At 38.4% G+C, this 22874-nt stretch overlaps 1 protein-coding gene across 1 annotated transcript in view; it reads right to left on the reverse strand.

Moving 5' to 3' along the window:
* Positions 1-277: 277 nt before the first annotated feature.
* Positions 278-22874, reverse strand: part of LOC139730733 (autocrine proliferation repressor protein A-like) — a 148052-nt gene continuing 125455 nt past the window's right edge. Inside the window, exons 11-15 of the mRNA XM_071641597.1 lie at positions 19745-19789; positions 16369-16457; positions 5372-5465; positions 1241-1306; positions 278-400 (exon numbers count right to left, since the gene is read on the reverse strand). Of these exons, the coding sequence (XP_071497698.1) occupies positions 278-400; positions 1241-1306; positions 5372-5465; positions 16369-16457; positions 19745-19789 (417 nt within the window). The remainder of the gene's footprint in view (positions 401-1240; positions 1307-5371; positions 5466-16368; positions 16458-19744; positions 19790-22874) is intronic.

A 22874-nucleotide genomic window follows, 5' to 3' on the forward strand; every position in this document is an offset into this window, starting at 1 on the left:
TTCAAATTCGCCCCAATAAGACGCTGAATTTACAGTAAAACACGGTTTGCCTTGACAATAATTTACATTGAATTTCTTTAAAAAGCACACAATGATGCATTATCAAATGATAATAAATTTGTTAACATTGACATACGCATTTCGTTAATATTGGTAATATCAAAAAATGGTTTTCTCTGTTTTTTACATGTTTCTTCACGTAGAATAATTCTAAAAGAGATAAAACCGAATTTCATAATATAGAGTGACAACTTCAAAGTAACAAGGGATCCGACATTTAGACCAAGGTGCCTCGGCAGCTCTCCCCGTGACAATCAGTCGTAGAATATTTGCTGCCCGGGGTGATGTTGGCCTCGGTTGTAAAACTTATGGTCGTGTTACCAGGTGCTGGATAGTATGCCTGTGTGCCAACACAAGAACGACAGACAATGAATGAAGCAATTGGAAACTATTGAAAACAATATAATGTTGCAGTTGCATTTGAACTTGCAATACTTTCTTTACTGCCAAGCGATTCCTTCAAATCTCGTAAAATGATAATAGCTAATGACCGAGTGATGATTATATGGACTTGCCTTGAGGGGATACGACATTACTCACCTGAACTAGAATTGATTGCTCGAGTCGAATAAGATTCTAGTGAGGGTATTTAATGTCGTATCCCCCAAAAGTAGCCAGTCCATATTGTTATTATCAACCAATTAGATGTCTAAAGCGAACTTGGAAACATTGATAATTAATGTACTAGTAATCACATCTAAAATTACATTTAAAATAGGGAAAAACAGAGACATTGGGTTAACTTGTTATCACTGAAAGCACGGCTACGTCTAGCCATCACCTGCTATTAAAGTGCGAAAACTCTTTTGCAGCAAGTGAGCTTACTCATTGCCCGCTATTTTACACGCTAAATCCCATCGACTTCTCTGAGCGGGCAATATTAAACAAAATCATTGACCAGTCAACAGTGATTAAGGTCAAAACTAGGGCAATGAAGAATTAGACCTGTCCTATTCAGATGTCTGATACGGATATATATATATATATATATATACATATACATATATATATATATGTATATATATACATATATATATATACATATATATATACATATATATATATATGTAGCTTTCCATTGGATGCAGATTGCGTTGAGATATCCCTGCTATCCCCCTACAAGGAAGAACTGTCTGCCCACTAATCACTAGCATTATCTTGACGTATTTTGAAAACTTACTCTGATGAAAAAGCACTGCCAGCCGATTTGTGGGGTCAAAAACTCTGCAACATATTTTCCTGGTGACTGTGGAGGGAAAGCATACATATATTTTGAGAATAGAACTGTTACGAATACCTCACGTATATTATTCGTAGGAAGGTCTTAGGGCTGTCCTGCTCTCAAGTGAGACAGAATGCTATAAATGTACATGATTTCTGCAAGTTTCTTCCGGAAAGGTCACCTAGAACATATGGAAAGTGGTCGCGTATAGCATATTCTCAAGTATCTCGCCGAGGCGTGTAAGGTTTGTTTTTTCATATTCAAGATCAAGAGATATTCATTAACAGCATCTGAGAACCACCCTCAAGTGGGATATGCATACCAATTCAAGGAAATGTTCTCAAATATTAGTCGTGATATGGCAAATATTAGATATAAGTATTTCAACTATGTATTCGCTGAATCATTCGACAAGGTCGTAAGTACAGACGGATTTAACGTATTAATGCACATGATAAAATATATGATTGTGTGTTTGATTGCGTTTTCAGTAACATCCTAACGCTTTTATTATAGAAGTTTGCAAAGAAAGTACACCCTGGAGACTCTCTCAAAGAGATTCCGGGAACCTTGCAAAACATTACGTACGATACAACCTTAGCTTCCTTCAGAGAGAAGATCAAAAGGTTTGATCTGGCCTACTGTCTGTACTGATGTCTCTAGCTCCAATCCTGCAAAGTTTCCTTGAGATGATTTCATGTGCATGCGAAAGCAATGCAGAACGTTTCGATGGAAATGTCACAAAAATTAGGTCTACAATGTACAGCAGTGTGTGCATTGTCAGCAACAATATGATGATGCAAACCTTGCATGAATGTAGATTGATTCAGCTCGATTGAGAAATATACTTTTCGACTCAGATTATGTTTTTTTCGACAGCCAAAATATTTTTTTTTTTGCTTGAGCCTACAGAGTAGGTAAATAGATAGATAAAAAAAATATAGATTTATGAAAGTTGCCACTTGATTTATATATAGATTTATGAAAGTTGCCACTTGATTTTACATTGACCTGCAGATTGAAAATAATTATATACCAACTTATCCAATGAAAACGACAAAGTACAGGGAAAGATACACTGACCGTGCACTAATCTATAGAGCAATTTATATATAGTGATATGATTGCCCGATAACTTATCCTTTTTTCATGACGCTATGATACACTTTGACAGCAAGACTTTGTTTTGGTGGAAATATGCATAGAAAATGGGCGAATATTAGCATAATTTATAATGAAAATGAGATAATAGATGTATGTTGTTTAGTACATGTAGTTGCAATTAATTTTTGTATCTCTTTATCACACCAGGAATCATGAACGGGTCTTGACGTAATAACTGTTATGAAACATATTCATACATTGCAGCAATGTTATTCAGTTCTTTTGAATTGATTGATTGCAGGACTTAATTTTGATTGGACTTTGATGACATCATGTACTTTTTGTTTGACGATAACTTGTAAAAATGATTAAAAACAGAAGTGAACAAGTACTATGCAGGCGCATATGCTGTAATGCATTGCTGTATCAGCGGCAACTCCTAATTTGCATAATTCACTTCTTAATTTGGATTTAAGTGAATTTTATGAAGAATTGATGACATAGCCATTGTCTTGGCACCTTGATTACTGAAATTATTGCTATTTCTGCATTTCTGTGGAGGTTTTATGAAAATTAAGTCATCGAAACACCTTAAAAAGCAGCATATCACGTATTCAGTTACTATTGTAATAACTTTTGCATTCATCCAACAACCTATGATATGTATACTACACACACACACACACACACACACACGTATATATGTATATATATATATATATATATATATATATATATATATACATAATGACAAATAGGCCATTTCCTCAACTAACTAATAGTACTCTATACGGGGTCATTCATCATAAATACTGTCTGTTTATGAGCATGCTTAAAGTTCTTCGAGTCTATTCACATGGCAATCTTGATCAGTTTCCTTCCAATTTCCTATATTTATTTATTTATTTATTTATTTCTAATCTTTTGTCAGGGTAGTCCATTCACCAATAAATAGTGGTCTTCCATGGAGCCCTGAATAATATTGATGAACATATGTACATTAAATAGCAATACGTATATACAGAAGATGACATAATACAGTGTAGATACATACCAGCATACTGTACATTGCAAAGTAACATAAAAAGTACATGCCACAGAAAGAGTTCACCAGAATGCCGAAATAACAATTAAAAACGCTATTATACAGGAATGATAAAGCCCAGAATGAATTTCGTGTGTTACTTACAAATAGCAACTTTGCTTAAACAATCTCTTAAATGAATATATGGAAGAAGCTGATCTAATTGAATGATCTAGCCTGTTCCATTCAAGTACAGAGGATACGATTGGGCTGCACTTGTGACAATCAGAGCGAAATCTTGGCACACATAGATTTCCACTGTCTATTAGCCTTGTATGATGTTCATGTACATCACTAGGCTTAACTAAGTGCACCTGAAGGTACGAAGGTGCTAAGTTATGGACGCATTTATATATCATCATAACGCGGCTGAAATCAAAACGTTTGTCTAGTGCCATCCATTTAAGACTTTTGAATAAATCAGCCGACGGTGTGTCATATGTTTTGTCCAAAATTATTCTTGCTGCCCTCTTTTGAATTTTTTCTAGCTTAGTTTGACCAAACATCAGAACAGTAATCAAATTGTGGTAACACTAGACTATTATAAAGTAATTTTAGGGATTGTTGGGGCAAAAAGGCCTTCGCTCTCTTTATCATGCAGACACTTTTTTGGGTACGTTTACATACATTTTCGATTTGTTTAGACCATTTCAGTTCTTCATCTATTAAAACACCTAAACATTTAGTGAACTGAACTCTTTTAATCCGACTACCATCTAATGAAATATTGAAATTTTCAATTTTCCCGAGATTAGCAAGGGAGCCGATAATCATGACAGAAGTTTTGTCAGTGTTAAGGACGAGCCGATTTTTCTTAATCCACCCCATTACTTTATTTAGTGCAATAGTTATCTTTTCTTCTAAAACTGTTGCGTCATTAGCACTGACAGTGAGGGTCGTATCGTCAGCGTACATATCTATAACACCTTCTGAAGTACGCTCGGGTAGACTGTTGACATATATTGAAAATAAAAGGGGACCAAGAATTGACCCTTGAGGTACACCCAATTTAATAGTTGAAGGGTGGGACTTGGCTTCTTTAAATTGCGTCACTTGCTGTCTGTCACTTAAATAGGATTTAAACCAATCTACAGTCGTCTTACTACACCCTATACACTTTAATTCATGTAAAAGTAGGTCATGATCTACGAAGATCTATGAAGGCAACTCCAGAAATTTGATTATTATCTATATTCAAAGACCACTGATTCACAAGTTTTGCAAGAGCAGTTGATGTGGAATGAAATGGTCTAAAACCAGATTGATTAGGGTGTAGTAAATCATTCGCATTCATGAATTCGCTCAGTTGTTGATGTACGGCCCTTTCGATAATTTTACTCACTGTTGGTAAGATTGAGATGGGGCGGTAGTTATTCAACGAAGAAATATATCATTTTAATAATTTGCCCGAGCTGTCAAAGTATTATGTAGGCTACCAAAAGGTCATTCAACCTAAGATCATGTTTGAAAGATATTCCAATGATTATACGGAAGGTGGCCTTGTTTGTATGGAAGGGTTTCTTTTAACGCATGGTCTGCACATTAGTTACTTAGTATATGATCAGAGATTGATGAAGACGCAGCAGTTCCTTTCCAGGCCATTCTGTTGGCAGCTGTCGTGAGGAACTAACGCAACGTCATCGTGGTCCAGTCCTCTTTTGGGACCAGCTCATATCCCTTATGTTTCTTTTAGTAAAATGCTCAAAAGAGGGACAACATTTGTGGTATTGTCTGAAGAAATAAAGGAATTGATCTTAATTCCGCATTCCCAAGTCAAAAATTCGCATAAACTATATTAATCAGACTGTAACATTTCAACGATAACCTATCATCTTCAGCAAGGAAGAGGTCATGAAAATTCGTAAATGTCCTAATTTTGTCATGACTTATCTGATACTTACTGGATTTCTGCATGGAAATGTTTTGTATACAATGATGTTTGGATAAGGTTTCGACGATCCATGTTCCTCCGCTACAGCCAATCGAAAATCACGCCTATAATTAAGTGAAATTTGCCGAAATGAGACAATAAAATTGTGAATAGCAGTGGAGGAGGAAATGAAGAAATACCTTACCGGGGATTCATCATTGTCATTTTGAAAAAGAAAAATGATATGGAACGTGATTAACGGAAATGTCTTAAGTCATAACTATGAAAAATGAAAAACAAACAAACAAACTTGTCAATGCTGCTTCATTTGCGAAAAGGAAGACGGGCAATAAGGTATGCAGGTACAAATGCACTTTAGCGACACTGCGTTGAAAATAAACTTTTATATCCGGAGTGGACTTCTGCTTATAACTGTTATGAACCTGAGTACAATTTTTACTTGTGATGAAGACTGTATTCCATGGTTTTTGATTAAAAAAACGCAAACAAGTTTAGAAGATACACGAAAGATAGTTTTCAATAACAGCAAAAGTAACAGCAAGCTCTGCTGTCTCTTAGTTGTATTCTATGATTCACAGTTACAAACCTCAATTAGACTAGGCGATAATGTCATCACCTCTCCATTCTAGCACTGGTTTATACATAACATATTGTTAATCATTTTGTCAATGATTCAACAAGCATAACTTATCTCCATAACAACGCTGTGGCTAGCTTATACATGTGAAGTAAGTAGGATTTACAGCAGTTTTTACTGTCTCAGCAGATAATACTTTGCATGTAAGTACATAACCAGCACTGTGTTTTGAAAACGGTACATGTCGATGTTTTAAGGTTTATCATGTGCTTACATATAATTACATTCACAATTTGAAATGTTAGAATCTACAAATGAAAAGATATAATGTTCTTGTTCCCTGAATATATTACCTTCAATATTTCTCATTTGTAGAAATTTATATGAAATTGTAAATGTGCCTGTATGATAGGAATATTTGTAACAACAAAACATAATCTGTATACAATAAATATCAAGGCAGGTCAAGTTGAATATATATCACTGCAAAGTATAAACTATGAAGTTTCTAAACATAAATCATTTGAAGTGTATGCCAAATGAAACAAAACCCATGATATCAGTATAAGTTGTTTAAAAGTACATGTAGTAATCATTTAATACAGGTTTTCCCGTTTAATTCCGCACTTAGTGCACGCAATAGTATAGATAGGTCATTCAATTTTGCACGTAGTGCATGAAAGAGTATAAATAGATCATTCCTTTTCCTAGGCAGCTAAGGTCTTCAATAGTCATTCAAATTCGTCTTGGAGCAGCTAAACTCGCCAATCGGCATTCAAATTCGCTACAGGGCAACCAAAGTCGCCAATAAGCGCACGACCTCGAACATAGTGCAACCAACTTTTCTCGTGAAGCTCCCTCGAGCTAGATTAGAACATTGAATGTCGCCTTGGAGTATTTAATTATACAACTTGTTCATTCAATTTCAGCACATGCGAACAGGTGTTGCATATCATCATTGTTTTTTTAGTTTTCTCATGTTCATTATTCTTCTTCTTGATTTAATGTTCTTTTGAAGAGGGGCCATTCAATTTAGTCTTTGTTTTATCATGAAAGTCGTGGAATAAAAGTCACATTCATTAGATGGTCCAAAAATGAGGAAAATAGCACCTGTCAATGTGCAAACTTCACCGCCTCCTCCTCCTTTTTTTTTTTTTTTTTTTTGCTACTCGAAAAAAAAAGAACCTTCATTTCTGTTAAATCACGTACCTTTTTCGTTTGAATCTTTGGAAAAAAATTTTTCATAATGCAGTATTATTAAATTTTCATGTACACAATGTTGTTCAATGCATTATTTCCGTTCCGTTCTGTGTGAATAGGTTAGCCATTTCAGGTTTTAAAAAAAGGCTTTATCAAGTGGCCCTGTACAGTAAAACATGCGCACACACACACAAACACACACACACAAATGTACATGACCGAATAAGACACATAAACAAGATGTGAAGTGATTACTTTGAATAAGAAATACACCATGAATGAACGAAAGAAAAAAATAGAAATGCATATAGACTAGATACAGAGATCATAGAAAATATTCAATAGGGTGATTTTCTTCTGTTATAGGCCCTATATGTATGCACACACACAATACAGCTTTTTTGCACGTTTGTCATTCAATTTGATAATAGAATCATCTAAATTCGTCCATAAAGACAGCGCCATAAAGAAAGTCTATCAACTTTTCGATCATTCAATTTTGCACTGCGGGACAACTTAACAGTTACACCATTCAAATAAGATTGCCCGTCGAGAGTATTAAATTTCGTCAGAAAGCGAAGGAGCGTCTGTTGCGGCACAAATTGTCGCCCCTGCACAATAATTGTCGCCCCTCGACAAATTGTGCTGCTCGTGCAATTCCCAATTTTTGACCTCGATGGCGACAATTTGTGCAGGTAAAATGAAACGTAGCTGCACAAATTGTCGTCGGTTGTTGTTTTCAAGATATGAGGGCGCTGCACTGTAGCGACCAGTTTGCATGTCATTTCGTCACCGGATTTGATATTTGTTTTTCACATATATTGTGATCTCGTGGAGTATTTGTGCTTGCAAAGATGCATGTGGAAACCATATTGAGTTTGATGATATATTTTCCGACATTACTGACGATATCGTTGCCTGGAAAAAGCCTTGTTTCTGCGTCACCTGAACTGCCTCCGACGATTCAGTACTCCCGCCAATTCCTGTACAGCCTCGCCAATGCACCTGCGTCCAGGGACGTCCCGGCAAGTCTGCCCAAATGGACACCGACACGGGACAATAACAATGGAGTGCCTGGACTTAGAAGGAGGGGGAAACGTGGCGGAGTTCGGAACAGGGTGCGAAAAAGAGGAAACAAGCCCCCACTACCAGTGATCACCCTTAGCAATGTGCGGTCGCTTAACAAAGTTGACGAAGTCAGAGCTTTGACAAGGTACTGTAACGATTTCCGCAATTCCAGTATAATCTGCATGACTGAAACTTGGCTAAATCCAGGCATAACTAACGAAAGCATTGTTATAAACGGATTTGATATTGCCAGATTAGACAGATCTCAAGAACAGACCAACAAAAAGCGTGGCGGTGGAGTATGTATCTACGTCAATAAAAGATGGTGTACTAATTTCACTGTTAGGCATTCTGTCTGTAATGAAGACGTGGAAATGCTTTGTGTGTCCTTTCGTCCATTTTACCTACCCCGTGAGTTTAACCAAGTGCACGTATTCTTGGTTTACATTGCCCCTGATGCCAACGAAACTCAGTCTGCGCGGTATATTCAGGACATTGTTGGGGAGATGGAAGCTCAGTCACCGGATTCACCAAAATTGTATTGGGGGACTTCAATCACTGTCGTTTAGAAGACGAGATGCCAAACTATTGTCAAGTTATTGATAAGCCCACTCGAGGTGAGAACATTCTGGACAGATGTTACACTTCAGTTCCAAACGCTTACAAGTCCGTTGTTCGACCCGGGATTGGCCTGTCAGATCACAATACAGTGCACCTGCTACCTAAATACCGTCAAAAACTCAAAACCCACAAAGTAGAAAAGAAAGCGGTGCAAGTGTGGAACGATGACGCAATCGACAAACTTCAAACGTGTTTTCAAATTACTGACTGGGACGTTTTCTTTGAGGCATCAGATGACATCAATGAAATCGCTGACGCGATAAACGACTACGTGGTGTTCTGTCAGAATCTTCACGTACAAAGTAAAACTGTCCGTGTATATCCTAATAACAAACCCTGGATAACAAAGCATTTAAGAGACATAGTCAAGGCTAAACGTGATGCCTTTGTAGCGGGAGATCAAGAATTGCTCAGATCCCTTCATCTGGATATGAAGTGGGATGTAGAAAATGCTAAAAAGAAATACAAAGAGAAGTTACAGAGTTATTTTCAAGCTAATAAGCCCAGGGAGGCATGGCAGTGCCTACAGTCTATGTGAACTTAACACATTTTTTTGCCGATTCGATACCAACGAATTCATCGATGTCATCGAGGCGCAAAAGGATGAACTTCACCGTGTGTTTGATGAATCTGTGACAGTGAACGAGAGAGATGTCTACCTTCGATTCAGTAGAGTCAACCCCCGGAAAGCTACAGGGCCTGATAAAATATGTGGGAAACTACTGCGACATTGTGCAAGAGAATTAACATCACCTTTTTGCTCGTTATTTCAAATGTCTTGGGACGAGAAAGTAGTCCCTAATTGCTGGAAATCATTTATTATTATTCCTGCAGCAAAGACGCCCCGCCCATCCCAACACAATGATTACCGCCCAGTGGCTCTAACTTCTCCTCCAGATTTCTCTTCTGCATTCAACACAATTCGGCCCCATATACTCGTTGAAAAGTTGAAGCGACTTGGAGTGAGACCATCGATTATCCTCTGGATTGTGGACTTTTTACAAAGTCGGATCCAACGAATGCGAGTGCGGGACGCAATGAGTGAGCCCATTGTTACCAACATAGGTTCCCCTCAGGGCTGTGTGCTCTCTCCCATTCTGTTCGTGCTCTATACCAACGATTGCCGCTTATCTTCAGAAATCGTGTCTGTTCTGAAATACGCGGACGACACCGTCATTGTTGGACACATTAAGGAAAATGAGTGTGAATATACGCAGTTCCTGAACTGGTTCATTAACTGGTGTGAGATGAACTTTTTAGATTTGAACACATCAAAAACTAAAGAGATGATTATTGATTTCAGAAATCGCAAATCCATGGAGCCAAGCAGTCGCCCAGTGAATATGAACGGGCAGAACATTGAGATTGTATACACTCTTACAAGTACCTAGGCACTGTAATCAATGCCAATCTGAAATGGGAAGACAATTGTATGGAGTTGTACAAGAAAGGTCAGCAGAGATTGTATTTTCTTCGCAAATTGAACTCTTTTCATGTCGATTGCTCCATCATGCACTTGTTCTATAAAGCTGTCATAGAGAGTATTCTTGTACATGACTGTGTGGTTTGGTTCACCGCATGCCGAAAGGTAGATCTCTCTTTGATCAAAACGATTGTCGAGACAGGCGGAGAAGATTCTAGGGGTTCAACTACATTTTGAAGATCTTTGTAGGAGTAAAATTGTTGAAAAGGCCAAATCAATCATAGATAATGGGCTTAATCCTCTGAATGATAATCATGTGGTGTTGAGGTCAGGGAACAGGCTGAGATTGCTTCGATGTAGAACAAGTAGGTTCCTGGACTCCTTTGTGCCTAGCTCGATTAGAATGTTGAACGGAGGGACATTTCTCAGATTGTAATATCTTGTTTGTGTAGTTTTGTGTTATAATTATCAAATCTGTATTATATCAAACATCAGATATATGTATATCATTATTATGTATGAGTGGATGAAGCTGTGTTTATCAATTGCCCCAAGGTTGGTTTGTTTGCTCGTATGTTTTAAATTCAGTGTATATCTTGTCATTCGACAAAGATTTTGCAAGACAAGTTCTGGGCTATTTGGTCAAAGGCCAAAGGTTAAAGTCAAGTGGAAATACTAATTCAGGAGTATATAGAATGATTATGACTGTGGTGTGATGTATATATATATTTCTTTTGTCAAAAACACATAAAGTTCGACCTCGATTATCCGGCTATGTCGGGACCGGCGCTCATCCGGATAAGCGAATTGGCCGGATATGGGAGACACTATGTTAATGTATATAGCTGCCATCCAAGCTGCCGTCCTAGTGCACTGGCAGCTAGGCAGGTAGCATACCCCGCAACGGTGGTGATGACTGCTTACTTTTACGATGATAATGTGGTGTGAATTTATGTGAGTTCTGTCGGGAATATTGTAGGCAAATCGTGTGAGTTTTGTAGAAATTTTAATTGAGTTTAAAGTCACTGTTTTTTCTCAATTTTTGGATGAAAAACAATAGTCCTTCACTGCGTGAACGCGTCCGGATAATAGAGATTTCCGGTTAAAAGGAAGCCGGATAATCGAGGTCGAACTGTAGATCCATATTTTTGTACCTTCACATACATGCACACACACACACACACACACACACACACACGCGTATGTATCCTTCAAGATTTTTATACAATCATTATTTACATATAAACATGCATTCATTTGTATTGTTTATATTTCTTATATAGTTATTATCAATTGACACATAATATTTATTTATACACCCGCATATAATGCACACCACATCCAATACAATGTTGACTTGTACAGATTAATACTTCTTTGATGTTATATATATATGACAATGATAGTGATATTGTATCGCTGTATATCTTTGTATGTCTATCATGTCTATGTATCTACGCTACAATGTATGTGTGTGCTTTGTATAATATGTATAATGTATTGATGTAACCGGATATGCATTCAAACATACCAATTATCAATTGACACATATTATTTATACACCAGTATATATCAATTATGCACACCACATCCAATACAATGTTGACTTATACAGATTAATATTTCTTTGATGTTATATCTTTATGACAATGATAGTGATATTGTATTGATGTATATCTTTTGTATGTCTATCATGTCTATGTATCTATGTTGCAACGCATACGTGTGCTTTGTATATGTATGTAACCGGATATGCATGCAAACAAAACAAATTTCCAGAAACGGGCAATAAAATTGAATTGAATTGAAGATAATGCTAAGATACACGACGAATTGTGTATTGGGGTGCATGGTTGTTCCTGTGTTATTCTTGGGTGTGGTGGGTATGACTGGTAAATGTGATATGTATGTCTGTGTGGGGGGGGGGGGGCTGCATGGTATGTGTTATGTATGGTGTGTAGGTGCGTATACGTGACGTGTGTATGCGTGTAGGCATAGCTCTGTGTGTGTGTGTGTTTGGAGTATAATGATATGAGTGGAATCTGTGTGCATGTGTGGTGGTTGATGCTAACCTCGCCTAAACACAAACATACGCACACGCACACACACATAGAAACACGTGTCTACGCACACACACACACACACACACACTAACCGAGGCACTAACACACACATACCCCCATTCACGTTTACATCCGCCTTCACACACATCCCTCCACACAAACACCATACACACAGACTCACACACATACAGACATCCCTGACGCACACTTGTTAATATTTTACACACACACATGCGCGCGAGCCCACACACATACACACACATTTCCCTTACACTCACCCATCATCCACCCACTCCACACACACACACACACACACACACACATTCACACCCGTCCCTAAAACCCACACCCATCCATCCACTCCTCTTCACCCGCACCCCACACATACATACATACACACACACCCACTCAGACACACAAACGGGCACTCAGTTATCATGTGCGCGCGCACATACACACTTCCTTGAAACCTTAACGTGACTTTTCACATGGCTTATTTACATGGATGTAGCCATGTAGGTTATGTGTTGGTATTCCAACGCCTATGTCAAGAATGATATTTACCCCCCCCCCCCCCCATGTGCTTCGAGGGCGGGCTACAATTTGTGCCGTCAGCCCTCTGCATAAATTGTCGCCAGGTGATAAATTGTGCAGGGGCGACAATTTGTGCTGTCAGCTCCTTGCACAATTTGTCGCCCGTTTCAGGAGCGACAATTTGTGACGTAACTAGCATCTTTTCCAGCATTCAAATTTGCACGTGTATACGAATTCGGAGTTATTTCATACAATTTACCAGCGGAGGGTTGGTGACCAGGAAGCTGCAGAAGAGGCTACACTCTTTTCCATCGATATGTATATACACTTGCAAAATGTGTAATTTTCACTACATTATCATTCGTACGTCCGATATACATAAATAATTAGTATTATATTTAGTGATTTGTCCTTTCAAATTGACTAGCAGTTGAACTGATAAACGGTTGATTGACACTGGTGAAAATAAAGTCAAATTGAAGTGAAGTGAATTGAAGTGAAGTGAAGTGAAGTGAAGTGAAGCCGACATGACCATGACGGAATAGCGTCCACATGTCATACAACAGGTCGGAAATAGATTGACTCCATTACCCCAGAAATAAAAAAGAATATGTACAATAAGAGATCCAAGCTTCTACCAACCTTAAGCGATTTGCTGGCTAGCTTTTATGCTCTCCTGTGGACTTCTTCGGGCCAAGCGATTGCACCGTTTCTCTAGCACTGCCTGGTTGTTTCTTGATCATTAGACCGAAGATTGGTGATAAGCTGTATCCGAAATCCCTTAACCTAAGGGCTCTTTTGTGTTCCTTCAGTTGATAATGTAGAGTTCCGCCAGTTTCACCAACATAGAGATAATACCTGTCCTTTGTTCCCTTGGTTCTTTGTGTATAGGGTGGACCAGCCTGCTCTTTAGAGTGTTGGAACTCTTGAAGGCAACAGTAATCTCCTTGTCATGGATGGTCGTCTCAGACGAGTGGCTAAACTGTTGACAAAAGGAAGAACAACTCGGATGCTTGGTTCTTGTTATCCTTTTGAAGGATTTTGTTTCTTGTTCTGTCCTTTTCTTCTTTGTCTTACCCACGGTGGGTATCCACATGATGTGAGCACTTGGTCAACGTGTAGAAATTCATTCTCTAGTGCATCACTGTCTGAGGTAACCTTCCGGGCTTTCGAGTACAAAGAGATGGCAACCCCCACTTTTGTGTTGAGAGGTCTGATTCAAAGTTCAAGTAAGAATCAGTGCGTGTAGGTTTCCTGTATACGGTGATGGATACTTATTAAGGTCAACATTCACCTCGACCTTGGTGTCTACAAAGTTCAGTGAACTTTTCTGCTCTTCCTCCACAGTGAACTGCATATGCTGGTCAGTGCTATTGATGTATGTTGTAAATTCATCAATATGGTCTTGGTCTATGATGACAAAGGTGTTATCGACATACCTCCGCCATATCCTAGGGGCATGGGGGCATGTGAGAAATCTCTTCTTCCAGATATTTTAGATATATATTGTAGACCAACTGGAGAGATAGGTAAGCCCATGGGTGTTTCATGAGTTAGTTGGTAGAGAGTGCCATTGTAGGAGAAATATGTATTCTCAAGACACAATCTAAGTAGGTCGCCAATTTCCTTGGGGCTTAAACCTGTTCTATCGTCAAGTGTTGAGTCTTCCTGCAACCATTCTGTAACAATATTAACAGCCTGTTTTACAGGAACACCAGTTAAAAGAGAAATGACATCGTAGCTCACAAGTTTCTTATTTGGGGATAATTTGCATGTCTTTACTTTATACACAAAATCACATGTGTTTACAATGTGTCTATCTGTGCCCCCAACGATAGGTTGATCATCTCGGCAAAATACTTGGCAAGATCATGTGAGACAGAGTTAATGGAGGAGACGATGGGTCGCAAAGGAACGTTCATTTTATGAATGTTCGGAAGGCTATATAATTTTGAGGTTGTGCAGTGGCACTAGATGGAGGGTGAGACTCGTCTGCTAGTCTTTTCTTCGATATGTTTGTTGTCCTGAAATTTCTTCAATGATGTAGACAGTGTGGTCTTTCGTTTCGTGCCCATGCACGGATGGAATGATGAAACAGTACTAGCCTTTGAAAGTAATTTTGGCCAAGAGAAGTGAAAGAGTCTATCTGGAAAAAGATAGGGATTCCGGATACAGCTTACTACCAATCTTCGGTCCAATGGTCTACGGCTACAGAAAAGGTGCAATCACTTGGCCCGAAGAAATCCACAGGAGTGGATGAAAGCTAGCTAGCAACTCACTAAAGGTTGGTAGAAGCCTGAATCTCTTATTGTATAATCTCCTCCACTGATGAAAGTTATATATATATTTATATATATATATACACGTATATATATATATGTAGCCTACTTTTCAAAACATGACAAAGGGCCTATATATATAATGCATATTATATGAAAGAACACATCACAACATAATGTTCTGGTATTCAAATCAAAGGAAATTAGCATAGTTGTTATTGTTAATGAAAAAATAGTAATGCTGGAATGTGACCTCATGAAGTCTGTTACAATAAATGTATATACCTTAAAAAAATAGATAAATGAAAATATGAAAAGGACATGGGCATGAGTGTTTAAAGCCCCCCCCCCCCAAAAAAAAAAAAAAAAAAAACAAATGCATAAAAGACATGTTTAGGTTAATGATTATATGAGAGAACCAGAACACTATCGTGATAATGTGACTGCTCGAAGTGTTAAAAATTGCGCAATCACATCCCGTCACTCGCCAAATTGAATGACTGCTTCGCGAAGTTGGAGTACTTTTTACGAATTTGAATGACAACATTTTAGCTTTGATAGACATGAATGCACATTCGACTGATCGAAAAATTAATTTGAACGACAAAGCGGACACGTATGCCCCAAACCCTAAAAACTTCATCATCGAAGTAGCAATTATGCTGGAGAACTTACGAAATAGACCGAAATATATATATATGCATCTTGTGATGAAAATTATGAATAAGGTCTCCGAAATAGACAGGCGAACGTCAAAAGTAAATAGTAAATAGTGGAGAAACCAGAAAGGCGAAATATGTATTAGAAACAAGTCTTTGAACCAGTAACATACAAATGCATAATCATTTTATATGTATGTAATACTAAGTACATGATTGTAATTACAGTGTTATGAACATGAATGTCTTTTGGCAAAATTAAATTCTCTAACTTTGGACATGTGTCCTCCCGTGCTAAACTTGATTCCACTATGGTGAGTATGAATGACTTTTATGCACTCTTGAGTTCTCTATGACGAATTCGGGTGCCCATTGTGCATTTGTGGCTGCCCAGTGGCGATTATTAAAAACAATTTTGTAATTTTGGCTGCACTATCGAGAAATTGAATAATCTATCGCTCTATGGGCGAGAACCGATATCAATGTATACATATTTTCGGCATCTCAACATCAAACACAGTACGATATAATTACAAATTGCATTTTGGGATACGAAACATTAAAGTGGAAAATAGATACGTACCTCTTTCCTCGATTTGTGAGAGTCCGGAATACTTCTACTTTGAGTGGGATGGGGTCTGAGGTAAATTCAATTATGCCATGTGTACTGTTCTGAGAGGGTAAACACAGGAACAGTTAAAATGCTATAGCCTAACAAAGATAAGCACTGTTCGTTTAGAATTTTGTTCTTCACTCTTGAGCTGTGTCGTTTAATTTGTCCATGCTGTCCTGTAAGTTATACAGGAAGCTCGTTATTAAATTGAAATATTATACCAATACTGTTGCATATCAAATTAACTTGATTATCATTACTGATAATCAAACTTTATTATTACTTCATTAATGAACTCTAACCAGGCAATGACATTAAAATTGCAGAGCTTGCCTCAGATCTTTCCTAAAACGAAGAAGAGCTTAAATGTAGTGTCTATGGCGGTAGTGTCGTTGATGAAAATACGTCTGCTGGGTTTGGTCCAAATTTTTCGCAACTTCTAACGAAAGCTTTAAAAATAACAAATACGAATAAAGTATGTCAGAAATTCAAATCATTCGTTTTCGTGTGTTCATACCAAATCTTAGAGACATAATTTACCATTTGCAGATGAAATAAAAACCAAGCATTAGTGCTTTAAAATAGTTCTAAAATGTGAGTTAGGGATAGAAACAACCACCGTAAAAAATTTGAAGTATATTGAAATACACAAAAATGTGAACAATAGTTTTAATGAAAATGTTTCCAGACTAAACCGTCTATGAGAAAAATACTGATATCTCCTTATATTTTAGGCTTTATTGTGAAAATTTTATAATGGTAGGGTGTTTTGCGATACAACAGACCTACACATATGCATCAAATGTGATATCTTGAACATTTTTTTTATATAGCTGCTCCCAAAGGTAAACAGGACCTTTATGTATGCAAAGTGCATTGATTATTCTTGATAGTTACAACAGGGAGGCCTTATAGGTTGAGAAGGAATCACTGCTCTCCTTTGCAGTCATATTCCACAGCTCTGAGAAGTTATGCGCATATACCGTAATGTAATGTATTTTTTTTTTGTTCAGAATAATGTGTATGAAATGATTTTTTTTTCATTTGTTTGACAGCGTTTCAATATACTTTTTTATTTCCTCAAACAATGTTACATATGGTTGGATATTACGAATTCTACACCATCAGATATGATACTGATTGAAACAGGATTTTTTTTTCTCTCTCTCTCTCTCATATGCTATAGTATTTCAGTAATTACATATAATGAATGAAAGAAAGGTTCTGTGAGCAGGAAATTTGTGTTTATTTAGCTAGCCTGTTTTTAAAGGCCCTGTTATCATATAATAATAAAAATGAATGAATTTGTGTGTTGATTGTTTCTGAAAAAGATTACAATTAGGCCTATGTAATCTGAAGTGATATGAAGAATTATGGATTATGCAATATATACATGTGCTGTAACCTAGACATTTTGATTTTTCTTAGATATGTCTTGGCATATCACTTTCCAGTGAACTGTAATGATAAAAATGATGTTATTTATTTTTTTTCTACCATCCTCCGCAATGCTCAATTATTTGGCCATGTTGTAAGTGTACCGTAATTGTACATTATGTTATTTTTCTTGGTAAATGTGTCTACAATGTATTTCGTGATGTACGTTATTATATGTGTAGGGCCTCTGAGAATAACAGTGTTTAGCCACTGACAGAGCTACCCTACTGAAACAAAACAAATAAATAAATAAATATACTACAGGAGTTAGGCACCCAGGTGCTTTGACAAAAGAGCGCTTCAATAAACTTGTGTGATTTGAAATGAAGCAGCGAATCAAATTACAGTGCAAGACTTGTACATCTAACAGCAAAAAGAAAAACAAAAATAAGCTAGAACACGCTTTAGTGGAGTATTTCGGACGCGGGCAAATTTTCACATCCTTGCATATATTAAGATTTCAAAAGGACGTAATTTTCATTTCATTTCGAATTACGCATTACCAGGAGAACAGAAATACATGACCAACTGTTCCCCAAGAATTTTAAGGTCATTCATGTAATATCACAGCTCACCTTTTGTATCTACATAATTTTTTTTTGTATTATTTCCCCTCAATACTCGTGTACACAATTAATTCACTCAAAATGTTTTTTGACAATCAACTTCAAACTTACGTCATCTTTGTATCATGTCCTAAGGACGATCAGTCTAATGTGTCAACGTGATCAATTATCCGTGATGTCAGTCAGTATGACGTCATTATCTAAAATCGTACCTCTTTAACGGAAAGGAACTTATCAATGAAATTTACATTACACATAATTTAAGTCAAGTTCTATTCACTCATGCCAATAGTTTCAAGTGAATTTGACGCAATGTGATGTCATGTGGACCCGTCAAAGTTGAAATTCGGCGCGTGCGTCAATAGCAAATGGCAATAAACCGCTAATTTTACATCCGTTTTTGCTCGTTAGGATGGAGAGTGACCCCATTTTCTTTACTCATTCTGTAGCTGATTAGTGGCACGTGGCAGATATCATTTCGCGGGTTGCCGGTGCTGGTAAAGTGATTTGAAGTTATCAAATTCTTGTAGGAATAAAAGCAAGTGAAATCTTAAGATTACGTCATTAAATACTGAGTTCACTCAAGCGTATCTCACTTATCCTTGGCCAATTTTCATCTAGATTTTAGTATGTTGCAGCTTTTTAAATTGTTTCTTTTTTTAGGTTAACACCACACATTTTGAATTGGTTGACGTCACCACCTCAATGAAAAAAAAAAGTTGATTGAAAGTAACCTTGCAAAATTTTATGTGTTTCCTCTATGGCAGTCCATTTTTTTTTTCTGGAAATGTCATTTGACATGACTGTCTTCATCGAGCACTACCCCACCTATCCTTAGGTGAATTTCTCCCAGATTTTAATATGTCGTAGCTGACATTTTGGGCTATGAGAATGTGCCCTTCATTTTTTTCAATAGATGTCGGGATCACACTTAAAAATTCTGTTTAGTCGAAACTTTGTCATCTATCAATGGAGATACTGTGCATTCGTATCTTGTATAGACATAACCTGTAGCTCATTTGCCTGCAAGATGCCAAGTCCGAATCCCTGTTCTCTAAAAACAAAACCTACGTTTCCAATCACCTCAATCAAAGAATTTTAGGTAATGAGAATCTTTTTCGACGTCTCCAAATTTAGTCTTTGGGCTGGAGCGTCGCCAAGCATGTCTTCAAAGCGTAGGAGAATGTTAAACATCCCATTGTAATTGCTTAAGGACCCAAACATGTATTTGCATGGATCACCAAGAGTTGCTGTTCCATCTAAAATTCCTCCCTGGTTATAACATATATCGATGAGTACATTTTCACAAGTCGAAGTATTACTGTCAGTCCAGCGTTACCCACCTCATATCGTGTCCATGCCATATTTGGCTGGCTCCATTTTGAAGGCTGTGTAAAGAGATAAGATATTACAGCAATTTGGTTACGAAATTTAGAGAATTTTGGTGCCAACTTTCATTTCCTCTTTCCGATTTTACGCTGATTACTATCTATTCATTAGAAATATTTCAGTATCTTGTCAATATTTTTGGAAACAAGCTCAAAAAAGTACTTGTTATCAGCTGTGCACAATTATGTGTTGTTAGATTATACAAAACTATAGTTCTCGACAAAATTTCATAAGCATTTCTTCAACGCATCGTTTATACCCAGGTGTTTACATTAACAACAGCTTTAAAAGAAAGTTCAAGAGATGGAGCCACAACAGTCTTATTACCTTTGAACCAGCTTTGATGCTGCAACTCAAAGATACTGTATTTGAAGTATGCACCAAAGCGGATTTGCCAAACAGATAGGAAGACAATTGATTTATGTCTCATCGCATAATGGCCAGTTACTCTTTAAATGGGTGCCCGGCTGATTTTCATACTTTTATATTGGAATAACTGTAAATTGGTTATACTGGGTTCAGAATTTATAGTGATTGGGATAAGGAATAAGAATGTCTTCTACTCGCGGGTATACTGTGTGACCTGTGTACCAGTCGCGTGGGGGCTGACAACTCGGTGAAGGAATTCCTCTGAAGGAATGGCAAAAGTCCCACGGAATGTCATTATCTTGGCTTCATAAGGGGACTGCGAAGTACCTGCGTGGGAGTTGCCAGTAGGAGACCCTTACCGGCAGCACCTCTCAGGCAACTCCAATGCAGGTACTTCTCAGAACCCATAAGTCGCTCGTAACAGAAAACGTATCGGTTTCAAAGCTCTCACGCAGGTCACATGGAATGCACGCAAGTAGAAGCTAAGTAGCACGCGTCTAGTAGGTAAGAAACAAGTGCGAAACTTGCAAACATTCTTGTTCGCCCGCGGAAAATCTCCTGCGTGCTGGAAAATACCTCCTCGCCACAAGCCCGCGTATCTTGCCCGGAAAGGTGTGACACGGCCTTAAACATGGAGCTATAGATTTATGTACTACATAATGCGAAATTATGAAAATACCCTGCACTTCCTCTTAAAGGCCGTGTCACACCTTTCCGGGCAAGCTACCCGGGCTTGTTGCGAGGAGGGATTTTCCAGCACGCAGGAGAATTTCCCCGGGCAGACAAGAATGTTTGCGAGTTTCGCACTTGTTTCTTACCTACTAGACGCGTGCTACTTACCTTCTACTTGTGTGTATTCCGTGTGACCTGCCTGAGAGCTTTGAAACCGATCCATTTTCTGTTACGAGCGACTTACAGGTACTGAGAAGTACCTGCGTTAAAGTTGCCTGAGAGGTGCTGCCGGTAAGGGTCTCCTACTGGTGTTCTGCGTGTACCTCTGCGAGCGAACCCCCACGACTCACTCGGAACAAGTTTTGAGCATGCTCAAGACCTTGTCATACCGTATCTGGGGAAGTTTTGCGGCTTGACTTGCGGGGAAACAAATTTGCTACCCGGAGCTCAGTTGGTCCGCATCTGACAGACAGTACCTAGCGCGTATCTCGCCTGTAGTTGCCCGGAGGTGCGCACGCAAGTCCGATTTAATCGCAGCCAAGTTTTGAGCATGACCAAAACTTTTTCCGGGTGAGTCGCGGGGATGCCCGCAGAGGTCCACGCAGAAATCCAGTAGGAGGCCCTTAGCGGCAGCACCCCGTAGGCAACTCCCACGCAGGTACTTCGCAGTCCCCGTATGCAGCCAAGATAATGACATTCTGTGGGACTTCTGCCATTCCTTTAGAGGAATTTCTTCACTGAGTTGTCAGCCCCCACGCGACTGGTACACAGGTCACACAGTATACCCGCAAGTAGAATTTAAGTAGAACGCGTCCAGCAAGTAAGACACATGCTCTGACTCGCCCAAATCCTTGTCCGCCCTCAGAAATTGTCCGGTATGCTGAAAAATCCCCCCCCCCCAACACACACACACACACAACAAGCCCGCGTAGCATGCCCGGAAAGGTGTGACAGGGCCTAAACATGGTTGCGGGTAAAAAGATTTGCGTGCGCACCTCCGGGCAACTACGGGTGAGATACGTGCTAGGTACTGTCATGTGCGGGTCATCTGCGGGGACCTCCGGGTAGTAAAAATTGTTCTTCACAAGTCACGCGCAAGGCTTGCCCGGAAAGGTGTGACACGGCCTTAAAGGACAATATGTCTTTATGATGGTGATTACTCTTGCATCCCTACTGATTAAAGATGAGCGGTACGTAATGGTGCAGACACGGGGGTGCACGAACAGCAAATGTGCAAAGATTTTTTAAAGACAAATAGATATTACCTGACTCTACGTGTCCGCACACAAAACTGACAGGTTGATTTATAAAGAGCTATACTTGAAGATTACACCATATCAGTTAACTTTGCGGGAATAGATCGGAAGAGCAATGAAATCGACTTTCCAGAAGGGTACAGCTTCAAACACGTTCGAAACATACAGCTCTGATTTATACATTTGCATATGTTTCTGGATAGGATTGACTTTTGTTTTTACGTTCGTGCATTAGGTGAAATTTTATTTCATTTTATGATAAAGAAGCAAAATATACCCGACATCGGAGTTCAAGATGAATCTTGAGATTGCTCAGAAGAGAAAACGTGACATGACTAAATCGTGACAGCTGTCGTCACCTCTTGTTCTGCACGTGTGCTTTTACTGTTTTAAGTTTGTGGAGGTGGTCGGGGGGAGGGTGTGGTAGGGATACCCCGTTTGACCCATGAGGGAGCCTCTTTATATCTTTAATTAAAGTTCGACAATCTTTTGGCCACTCTCGGTGGAATATTGGGATTTTTTTCAACAAAAGAGGTAAGGAAAAGAAGAATTCCAGCAAACTGTGAATGGCTAAACCGTGGTACATTGCATATGTCAGCTCTTGCTCCACGTGTGAATCTTTATTGCAATGTGTACTAAGTCTACGGAGATGGATGGCCCTCACCTTCAATGACTAGTTCAAAACAAAGGGCTGTGAATGAAGAAATGAAGGATTGATTTATATCATGTTAATGCCATGTGTGAATACGGATGATGTCCGTTTTTCCGAAGGTTCGTTATTCCGAAA

Source organism: Diadema antillarum, unplaced genomic scaffold (genome assembly GCF_040938485.1).
Source record: "Diadema antillarum isolate AM-2024a unplaced genomic scaffold, OU_Dant_1.0 seq00000331_RagTag, whole genome shotgun sequence".
Taxonomy (NCBI): Eukaryota; Metazoa; Echinodermata; class Echinoidea; order Diadematoida; family Diadematidae; genus Diadema; species Diadema antillarum.